At 47.1% G+C, this 10995-nt stretch overlaps 1 protein-coding gene across 5 annotated transcripts in view; it reads right to left on the bottom strand.

The window, feature by feature from the left end:
• ACAP3 (ArfGAP with coiled-coil, ankyrin repeat and PH domains 3) overlaps window positions 1–10995 on the bottom strand; it is a 99096-nt gene continuing 88101 nt past the window's right edge. For 4 of the 5 annotated variants that reach the window (XM_074925113.1, XM_074925115.1, XM_074925114.1 and 1 more), the window contains 2 exons: window positions 10894–10955; window positions 1–1255 (listed from right to left, as the gene is read on the bottom strand). In XM_074925113.1, the coding sequence (XP_074781214.1) occupies window positions 1149–1255; window positions 10894–10955 (169 nt within the window). In that variant the 3' untranslated portion in view covers window positions 1–1148. Of the gene's footprint in view, window positions 1256–4047; window positions 10956–10995 lie in introns of those variants that run through there. The other variant, XM_074925119.1, reaches the window with a different exon arrangement.

Genomic DNA, 10995 nt, shown 5'->3' with positions numbered 1-10995 from the left:
AGATATATTACATTTCAGCATGTCATATATAGATCATTCTGACAATGCACTTTATTATGTCATGGTGCCTATACCTGTATAGTCCACACATAACCCTTTATTATTTTTTGTTAACTATGACAATACAATCATAAAAACTTACAAAAATAATACTGAAAGCTGTGCCTTACAGAAGAGTACAACTCTCCTAACAGTGAGATGCACAACTAGTAGGAGATGGAGAGCCCCTGAGGGAAAGAGCGAGGTTCTGGGTTTGGTGCTGCTTGTAAAGTCTCCGTGGAATTGGTATTATATCTCCTGCTCCGTGTTAAACCCAACAGCCCAAAGCACTCAGTGGCAGAGGTATCCGAAGAGGTGAGTTACACCACAAAATGAAGTATTTTGCCCAGGGCTTTGTGGTGGACTGGTTGGGACTGGGAGCCCCGTGTCTTTAGTCAGGTGCTGTGTCCTGGGCAGCCTTTCTGCTCCGGGAGGAGGGGAGGGCTGCGTGCGCAGGGCCTCCTGCCACTGGGAATTGCATCCCGGTGCCCTTGTGGGAAGCTGGGAATTCCTCGGGGCACGGCTGGTGGCCAGTGCTGGCTCTTATCCAGCTGAGCAGTCTGGTTCCAGTGACACTGCCACGAAGCAGCGTAACTCAATTCTGCAACATTTCCCTTTTCCTCAGTTTTTGGAGCCCTTCAGACTTGGTCTCCTCCTGGCACAATGGTTGCCACCACTCACCTGTATTTCATTTTAGGGGCAGGCACTGCTGCAGTATCACAAATGCTGGTGTCTGCATACACCCAGAAAGGGGAGATTTCCCCAGAAACAGCGATGTAGAAATGGCTTTGAGAGCTAAAAGATTGGCTTAACTCATTTTAAACTGCATGCAGCTACCTGAGCCTACAGTCTGAGTGCGTACCAATTCCAGAATTACCCCTGGGAGGTCTGTCACTGTCCTGGTCCGGGCTCAAAAGCAGACACCAGGGGAAAAAAAACCCCACAGGTTTCTAGTAGAAGCAATGTGAACAGAGAACGTCTTTCCTCGGTAGCTGAGCTCAGCTTGCCTCTTACACCTGCTCAGACGTTTCTGCCCTCCTGGGGAGCTCAGGCAGCTCCGGGCTCGACCTTCCAGCAGAAGGTCTTGGCAGAGGGAGGGAGGGAGGGGGCTATCTGCAGGAGTGGCTGAAATGCAGGCTCCTCCTTTTGAGTTTCTCAGGGTTGTTCGAAGCCATGTGAGAGAACTCCCGGAAGATGTCCAGGTAGGTGGCATCTCCTGCAAAAATACACAGGAAGAGGCATTAGTCCCCATATTTTTCCTTTGCTTTGCTTTGATACTTCCCCCCCATGGAGATGATGGTCCATCAGGCCATTTTCACTTGGAACTCATGACTTTCCATCTGGATGTAAGAAACAGCTCTAGATACAGAGACAGAGCCCAGATCATTTGCCTTTGCACTGTCTCAGAGGGTTCTGGTTTGGCTTTCCATCCTTTTTGTTAATAAGAACAGGATTATTCACGAGCTTGCATACGCAAACATGCTCTCAGAACTCTTGCTTCACAATCAGATTTAGGATAATTCCTCCCTTTCAATATTATCGGTACTTTTTTTTTTTTCCAAAGCCCAAGAGACAGTAGAGAGACATTTTAAGACTTCAAGGAGAGCACTATTCTGGAAGCTGAGTGCTCTGAAGTGCAAAGGTCTTTCGTTGTGCCACTTGTGCAAGAGCAGAGCTTCATGCAGGCGGGAACACAGGGCTTGAGATTAGTTTGCTGGCGACAGCGTTCAGCCAGGAACAGAGATAAAGTCATTTACTAGTTGTCTGGCTTCTCTTCTGGCCGCCAGACTTTTCAGAGCTTGTTGTGGCAGGTAGAACATGACTGGAACAAACCAACAACGTGTTGAAGGGCGCTATCAGATCACAACAATTCTCCATGACAACTGACTCAAGGTCCCGTTCAAACCACAGGTGAAGGCAAAGAGTTCAGCTGCCCCAGCAGTGGCTCTATGATAGACGCAGGAATGGTTTCAGTTTTATGCTGCAATTCCAGAGATAATTAGGCACCCGCATCCCATTAATGATATCTCTGCTTGTATGTTTGCTGCTTGATGTTCTAGGGCAATTTTTTTTTTTTGCCACGGACTGGGCTACTGAGCTCATTTTTACCTGATGATGAACCCATGTAGCCACAGGGTAAAAAGATAAGTGAAAGAGCCCAGGTATTCACCTACACAAGTACAGTTCTTTCATACAGAGCTCCTGTGCCCTTTGTTTGACAGGAGACGTGTCCTGGGGAGTCACTGAGAGGGTAGAGCCACAGCTACTGTGAGCTGCGTGGCTCCAAGGCACATCACCGTCAATACTGGTGCAGTGCTGAGAGAAGAGAAAGGGTAATAAAAAAAATTAGTTCCACAAAGCCAAGTCGATAGCAGGCTCCATTGTAACTTCCCATTGCTTCACAAACTGGGCTGGAGAGAAGGTCTGAGAGTGTCTGTCGGGCTGCGAGTGGACAGAGAGGGCTTGCAGCTTGTCCTCACCCTCCCGGCAGTGCTCCCTACCCTGCAGGCATCCTCCAAGACACATTCCTCCAGCTGCTCCTCTTGAGGCAAGCTGGCAGGACAGGTCCCTCTGTGAACGTGGTGTCCCCTTCCAGCCCAGCTCCTGGGTGAGTACGCTGGGATGTCAGAATACTCTCTTTTCAGTAGACCAAGAGCATCCAGCCCAAAAGGTCTTGAGGATAATAGTCTTCAGCATTATCCACATGCAGGTGGCAAAGGGTTATAACGTGAGCCTTATCGTCAGGCAGGCTTTGCTCAGGATCTGTTGATTTTCAGGCACAGCAATGCTCAGGAGATGGACGGTTCTGTGCCTGGTACAAAACCAACTCGACCCACCCGCTAGTTTCTGATTACAGACACTTGAGCCCTTCCTTAACGGGTGGGACTCAGCCTATTTCCACTGCCCCCACCAGTGCTGCTCTGTGCATACAAACATATCCCAGTGCTACAGTGACTTCTGCCTTGCAGCCTGTTAGACCACGGTCCCCTCCCACCCTCCTAGCATTCCCACCTGCTCCCCCACCACGTATTCCTCTCCACCTTCCCTAAATGCAATATAGTCCCTTTCCGGGAGAAGGAAAAAAAAAAAAAAATCATCCTCACACACTAGCTAGAAAACAGGCAGCTTTTCTATGAGCACAATAAAGACTCATCTCGGGGTGTTTCTAGAATGAGTCTGCTGTTGAATTGTTAACCTTACCTGGCAGCAACAGGTAAGTGCGTGCTGACCTAGCTGAGTCCTGGTGCAGAGACCAGGTAACAGCCACAGCTTCTCCTCTTTGATCCTGACTTGGCTTTTTGACACCAGTGGGATGGTGTCAAAGTGGCACTTTTAGACAGTGGGACAGAGAATTCCTCTTACCCCCTGCCAGTAGCCTGACCATGTTGGTAAAATCAGGAATTTTGTTCAGCAAGATGATTAATCCTCCTGCATACTGGTGAAATATCTTCTGGCAACACTCAGATATAACTACAATTACAAGAATCCTATTGTACTAAAGCATTAGTCCCACATTTTTGCAGATATTTAAGCCTTTAATCCTCATCAACTGAAGAAAAAGTCTTTTGGAAATCTGGTTTTCTGTAATTGCATTTCAGTCTTCAGTGCATTTATCCTTGTGAGGTTGGGTGAGACCACGGTCTCCATTTTAGACTGCAAATAGAAACGTAGTTAAATAAAGAGGTGGCAGCAGGAGTCAGGGTTGGGAGCAAGCCACGTGTCTCCCAAGCTCTGTGCTTCTAAATTTACTGTAAGCCCATGCAGCTCTCCTTTTGTAAATGCCTTCAATGCCTGTAACACTCCTGATTTCAACACAACCTTCCTATTGAGCTCCTTCACTGAATTCACAAGCCTACCCAGATTGATTAATTTGGATCTGTTTGTCCCACCAGGGCAAACCAGAGGTGATTCCACAATTTTGTTTTTCTGCATTTGCTTTCGATGCTAAGTATGATAGAAATCATGAGGCCAGGCCAGTCTTTCTTTTCTTCTTTTATTTTTCTGCCACAGACACACAGTATGAGAGAAACCAAGGGGGGGGGGAAGGATTGCACTGTGATATGTGGGAAAGGGTAGTCCATGTGCAGAAGACTGATATTTTAATCTAGTGCAAGGTCTCCTTTTACAGGACAGCCATCAGCAGAGCTCGTAACATACCAAGCATTAATTGATTCAGGTACTCTGAAGAAACATGAATGGGTGTGATCTGAGCCTGTCACCTTTACCCCAGCCTTCTTCCAAAGCACCCTGAAATCACATTATCACAAGACAGTGTCACAGAAACCCAAACGAAAACGCAGAGTATTTACGTGGCATTCCAGTCTATTCACTGCCATAAAATTCAAGCCGTGGGTTGCAGAGAAGGAAAACAGGTTAAAAGGGGATGGTTTTCCAGATCCAGTTAATACAGGCAACAAGGCAAGAAACCGTACATAAATAAATCAAGCCAAAGAAGGAGGAGGGAAGGAGTTTATCTAGATTTTTATTAACAGTGTTTCAAGAGACAATAGAAGAGAAGGGAGGGGGGAAAAAAAGGCAGACACCACAGCAACAGTTTTAAAATTGTACAAAGATAATAACATACAGAATATCTGGTTCCATAGTTACAGTCAGTACAGGCCGTGTAGGGAAAAGGGGGAATTAAAAAACGTGTTACAAAGTTGTACTGAAAGCAGGCAAGTGAGGGAGGTTAATAGGTTATAGCGTATTTACAGCAAGTGTCAGCCCCTGGTACAGCAGCCCAGCCCTTCCGTGTGGAGCGGAGCCGTGGCCATCAACCACGCTTAGCAGCTTGGATTTGGCTAAAGAACCTCTTTCTCTCTGTGCTGTTTGGATAGGAAGGTGCCGGAGCCTGAGCCACGGAGAGGCTGGCTGGGCTGTCTCACCCCAAAGGTTTTCACTCCAGGCTGCCAGCCCGGGTAACCCTACAGCACGAGAGGATTTGCTTTAATTCTGGGGTTCAGCAGTTGCAGGCCTGACGTAGGGGGCTCCCAGGATGGGGGATCCACGCTCCCATCGGCGTGTTGTCAGAGGGACGGGGATGGAAGCCACCTGAGACAGGGCTACAAAGCCACGGGCAACCTGACAGCGAGCACCCGGCCGCGGCACCCGTGGGAGCACCAGGACGTACGACGCGCTCCTTCAGGGCCCTCGCTGCCGGGAAGGGGCGAGGTGCTGAGATGCCTTCGTGGAGCAAATGCTCCTGCTTCAGCGAGCCTCTCTAACCATCCCAACTGCTGCACCAGAAACACACACCGTCCTCGTCGTGCCTTGGGAACTCTCTCTGCTCCTACCCCCACCTCTGTCCCCGATTCCCCCCGTAACTATTCAGCTGCCCTGTCGTCCCACTAACACAGCTCAGAAGGGATGGACACCCCAAATCCCCTACAAGGCTGAGGAACCAGCAGGCAGACTGATATGAGTCACATTCCTATGGAAACAGCACTCTATATTTCAGAATCTCAAAAAAAAAAAAAAAATCTTGTTTCTTCAGAACTCCCACTCTCCCTTCTCCTGCTGGGTTACTTCTTCCCCACGCCCCCTTCTCCATAAAACAGCAGCACCCACTCTCACACACACGCACGCTCACGCAGGCGTTTGTCATCAGTGGTTTAATATCACATTTAATCTGTTCATCCTGTTTTGTCTTTGGTTGAAAGCAATAATGCTCGGGCAGTGAGGAGAGAGAAGCGGGCTCAGGGGCAGCGGAGCAGCCCGGGAACACCGCAGTAGTTCAGCACTAGACAGCTGTGTTGCAGCCACTGGACAGTGAGTTAATCAGTGCATTTCTTTAGGAGGTCCTGGTTTTTTTCTTGCATAAATAATGGCCATTTTTCTGGTCTGAGATGTTACTGATCTATTTTATGCTGGTCACACTCTCAGCTTGTCAAATCCTTTTCTTTAGACACATAAAATTCTTCCGATCCCGTGTCTTTCCTCTAGACTGCTCAAAGAAATTTCAGGTTGCAGAGACCATCTCAGAGACAATATTAAAATAACCTGAGGCTTCCCTGGATGACACGTGTAGAGGGAACACTGAGGATATCATTTCAACTTGCCAGCAACCTGAACTCATCCCATTTGGAATCAGAAACATGTGGCAGACCCCAAAGATTCAAACCTAGACTACCCGTCCAGGCACTTGGTTACAGGGTTTGGGTTGAATCAAACAAAAAGCTAGGACAGGTATATAAATATTTACCCAGATCTCAACAACTCAAAAGATGGTAGAATCTGCGTGGCTGAGGCAATGGTTCGTGTCCATTTGTGTTTTGACAATGCCTGGCATGTTGCTTTCTAGACAAAGGCAAATCTCCTCATGTTAACTGTGGTTGCAACCAAGTTACTGTCACATAGATAACATACGCACTCTTTTAAAAGAAAGGAAGAATGAAAAGAGAGTAGTTTTGGCATTAGATATTTCAAACAAGATTGTACAACACAAATACAGCTGTATTTGAAGAAGGAAAAAAAAAAGAAATTGTTCAATATTGAGTCTTCCCTGTAGCCTGGCTGGCCATTTACTTTGCTGAAAACAAATTTTCTGTACAACTTCCCCACTCTCCCCTCCAAACTTCTAAGCACACACACACACACATACACCCCAATCAAAAAAAAAAAAGAAAAAAAAAAAATCAAATAAACACAGAAAACATTGAGAAGTGCCTCCTTAGCATTTTTTTTTTTTTTTCCTGGAGAACCTTTTTGTTTTAGAAACTGCAGGATGTACTAAACAGTTTGATTACATTTCAAACTAGAGGCATTTAATGCCTCATGATCTGTATAATGAGAATAGAAAAGGTGGGGTAGGGGGGTGGGGAGAGGCAGGGGAATAAAGGAAAACTGTAGGGGGGAAAAAAAGGCAGGTTTTGAAAAATATTCCCTAACAATGCTACAAAAAAAATCCTGACGTTAAATACAGACAAACTGTATTGAATAAAAATTGCACTAGTCCTCTGGGCACATCAATAATAAATTAAATACTTAACAATTTCACTGATTAAAAAAGACAGCACAAAAATCCATAACGAAAGAACATAAACCCCCCCAATACTGTATGTAGGAAAAGTGCACAAAGTTGCTTTTATACATTGAATCTAAATAAAGTACCAATACATGTTAAATAGATAAATTGTCTTGCAAGACACTGCTTTTTGCATCAGTATTTACATATGTTTTAACTTCATGTACTTCAGCAGTGAGTCTGAGCTTCAATGGACCTAAACTGTACAGGATTTTTGTGGTGTTCTCATGAGCCACTAATGCTGACTGTGAAATAAGGTGACCCAAAGTGGAAGCCACGTCTCCAGTTCTCACTGGCTTACAGAAAGGATCAGTCATATTTCTACGTTCTCATTTAAAAAAAAAAAAACAAAAAACAAACAACCCTGGGAAACCAATTGGGGTGTTTTAAGTTGCTGTACATGTCACAAAACATCGCTAGACAATGACCATGCTGAAATTCATTAAACAGAGTAGGACCATGGCAGGGGTGGAACATCTCTTTCACCTTCAAGATCTCTGAAGTACCCTGAAAGATGCCGGATTTGTTTCAGTGTGGCCTTTTTCTAGGCAAGGGCACAACTTGAGGGGACATCAGCACTGACAAATGTCTCAGCTGATGCCGATCAGTATAAAGTGGGATGGGATTATCAACGAGAATCCATTACAGAGAATCTCTTGGTTCCTAACCCAGGAAGAAGAGCGAGTTCTTGGCTGGATATTGGTTCCTGTACTGAGCACTTTAAGTGCTGATGCATTAAAACTAGATTTACTCCTGACCCTACTCAGACTGATAGTAACTCTACCACCAGTTGCAGAGTAAGTGAGCTCGGCTGACAAGAAAGGGGTGTCAGGTGGGCCAGTGACACACGAGTGAAGGCACCACCCTGCTCAGTGGGGGAGCCCATTTAATTTTAGGGTGACTTGGACCAGAAATAAGACAAAGCCCAATGCAAAGGACCGAAAGATGAAGCTCCATGAGACTGTGAAGTGGTACCCTTCCGTAATCCCGCACAAGAAATGCTGAGCGGTCAGCCTTGCTGGCTATACCCTCACATGGTATCAGGAAGAAAGATAATTTAATCCAGGGCGTATTAAATGCAACCTGGAGGAGACTGCGTAGCAGCACAACAGCGATGCACAGGGCACGTCTGCCTGCATTTGGCATCACTTACACGGGTGTAAAGCCTGGAGTCGGCCCTCATCACTCCAGAGTCACGTGTGGGAGCTGCAGCCAGAACACGGTCCCTACTCACAAAGAAACTGTCCTCTGAACTAAGGATTTATTTATACATCCTAGCGTTCCTCAGAAAGCGAATTCCAGCAACGATGCTGCTTTATGCCACTCTGCTCCATCCCACATGCAAGTCCTGAACCACTGAGGGTGCCGGAGCTGAGCAGGATACAAATACAGACCGAGCGATCTGCCCTCTGCCAACCGTTCAGGGCACATCCCACAGCTCCTACTCAGAGAAGGGTTCAGAGGGAGTTTTGCCTGATCAAAGACCACAGGATAGTTCCAGACCAGGCCCTGGAGAAGGCAGAATGCAAGTCTGCACGGTGCACTCCCCCTCCAAGGCACCGGCCTGCTGTGAATCGCCAGGTTCACTAAGTCAGGAGTTAGGCAGCAGCGTGCAGAGCACTGGCCCCCGGGCACAGAAAGAGCAGCGTGATGGAGAAAATGCCATGAAAGGCATTGCCAAGGATAGAAAGGCCGACAGGGCCAAGCTCACTGATTTAGGCCTGATTTTGCACCGCCGTTGCTCCGCAGCAGTTTCAGCGCCGTCACCAGGATCCCTTCAGATTAACAACAAACAACTGGGACTGAGATCAGAACTCAGCACCCCAAAGCTCCAAAGGGAACAAGAATGAGAAAAGATGGACTTCAAGACCCAGAAAACTGGTCTGGCTGCAGCAAAACTTGGGACAGCACTTTCCTAAGGAAGCAGGGACTCTCCCTTGAACCGAGAGGACACCCTACTAGAGACTAAGTGGAGTTTCTTTATTGTTCCACTTTTAGATGTGTGGGTGGACACCAAGTGCTGTTGGTTTAGTCTCTGAGGGCAGTATCTCGAGTGAAGAGCTGCATCACTGTTGCTTCAGGATCGGAGGACACAATTGTCGCTAGAAACAAACCTGCAAAGGTTTCATCCACTAAGGGCTGCAGCATGACAGCAGCCGGTATACAAAAAAAATAGTCTAACATGTATTGGGTGAAAAAGAGTATGATTGTGGATCACTGCTGATGTAATGCAGGAGGATGGGGAACTCTGCCTGGTATTCTTGCATTCCTTGTGAGATCCTGATCCCCTCAAGATCCCAGCACTATCCGTAAGGCACTATGGCCCAACCCCAGAGCCAGCAGCCTAGGTGCCCAGGCAGGCTATAAATACCACCCACGAGTCCTGAAAAATCCAGATGTCACTTGCAGTTAAGGGCATTTTGAAGAGGCTCTTACAGAAGCACAGCTCAGCTTGGCATCCAAACTGCCAGCAGCACGTGCAGTCTGTAAGCCCTCCCCAGGCAGGATTACACTGCTGCAGCATCTCAGCAGAGTACTGCAGCACGATCCCTAACACAGACCATAAATACAGCAACAAAGTGCTCTAAGTAAAAACAACATTCCCCCAGTCTAGCAAAGAATAATACCAAGGAAAGAAACAAAAAGAAGATTCTGCCAGTCATTGGAACTGGGGAACTCAAAAGGCCCTGGGCCAGCTGCTGAGGTGCCCTACTCACATGCTTTAGCATGTGTAGGAGAGCACATAGGGGTACACATGCGAGTAGAAGTCTCCTTCACACAGATGCCAAGTCAGAAATCTGAAGTGACCAGGAAACAAACTGAACCCAAGTCAAATTGCATCGTGCGGGCAGCCGTTTGGGCAGTGGGAGTTGGACGTGGCTTTTCTTCCCTGACACAAAGCCCATCGCCAGCGACAAGCTTCTCCCAGCCTCCAAAAAAAATTAGCACTGCTGCTTCTGTAACACCCTGCAGACTGATTGCATCTTGGCCCAGGAAGCAGGCGAGCTATGGCTTTGACCAGCTAACCACCACAGGCAAGAAAAGGGGAGCGTGGCTGGTACAGTCCTGAGAGCAATTAAGGTGAGTAGCCATCGCTCTCAATCCTACCCCTTCTCTTGTGCCTTCTGGAGCAGAAATCTCTCTGCGCCACAAAACAGCCTGCTCCTGACTCAGAGGTCATCTTTTAGGTTTCTAAACTGGCCCTGGCAGCTGCCAGATGCTGCAGCAGCCCCGTGAGAGAGCAGGCTGCTGGTCCTGCTGCCAGGACAGAGGCTCCACGTCAGAATCCCTTCCAAACAAACTGTTCAGACGAGAACTCAGTGCATGGTAACTACACTGAAGCACAGACAGGTTCATCTGATCATATCGTTGGTGGGTTTCTCCTGGTGATAGAGGGTTTCCTTTTCTTCTTTTTTCTTTTTTAAAATTTTTTTCTTTTTTTTTTTTTTTTAATGCTAAACTCTTCTCCCATACTTTTCACACACTCAAGTCCACGCGCCATGGTCTGTGGTTATGCCCTAGGAGTCTCCTACACAAAATCAACCATCCAGTAGTCAAGCATGAGAACTTAACACTAACAGGAAAGACCCCTTTTCCTTCCTGTGCACATCTCAACCTATATGTGCAGGCATCAAAAACAGACCAATCTGCAAGAAACACCAGTATACCAAGGATGGGGCTCTCAGGGCTTTTAGAAATTCAGCCCAACTTCAAGACAGCAAAGGGGAGGTGGGGGAGTTGTCACTAACACTCATCTATATTAAGGCTGATGAACTCCTGTATACACTTCCTGTACTGCAGCTCAGTAGGGCTGTTGCTGGGATATTGACCTGGTTGTCCAAAGGGACCCTCTGCTTCTCGCATCTCCTCGTTCATTCGAGCCAGACGCAGCCTAGAGTGAAACAGAGAAAGCACAAGGGAGAGAGGTTTGG

The sequence above is a fragment of the Athene noctua genome, chromosome 22 (assembly GCF_965140245.1).
Source record: "Athene noctua chromosome 22, bAthNoc1.hap1.1, whole genome shotgun sequence".
Lineage (NCBI taxonomy): Eukaryota > Metazoa > Chordata > Aves > Strigiformes > Strigidae > Athene > Athene noctua.
The sequence above is the reverse complement of the archived record's forward strand: the minus strand, read 5'-3'. Positions and strand labels throughout refer to the sequence as shown.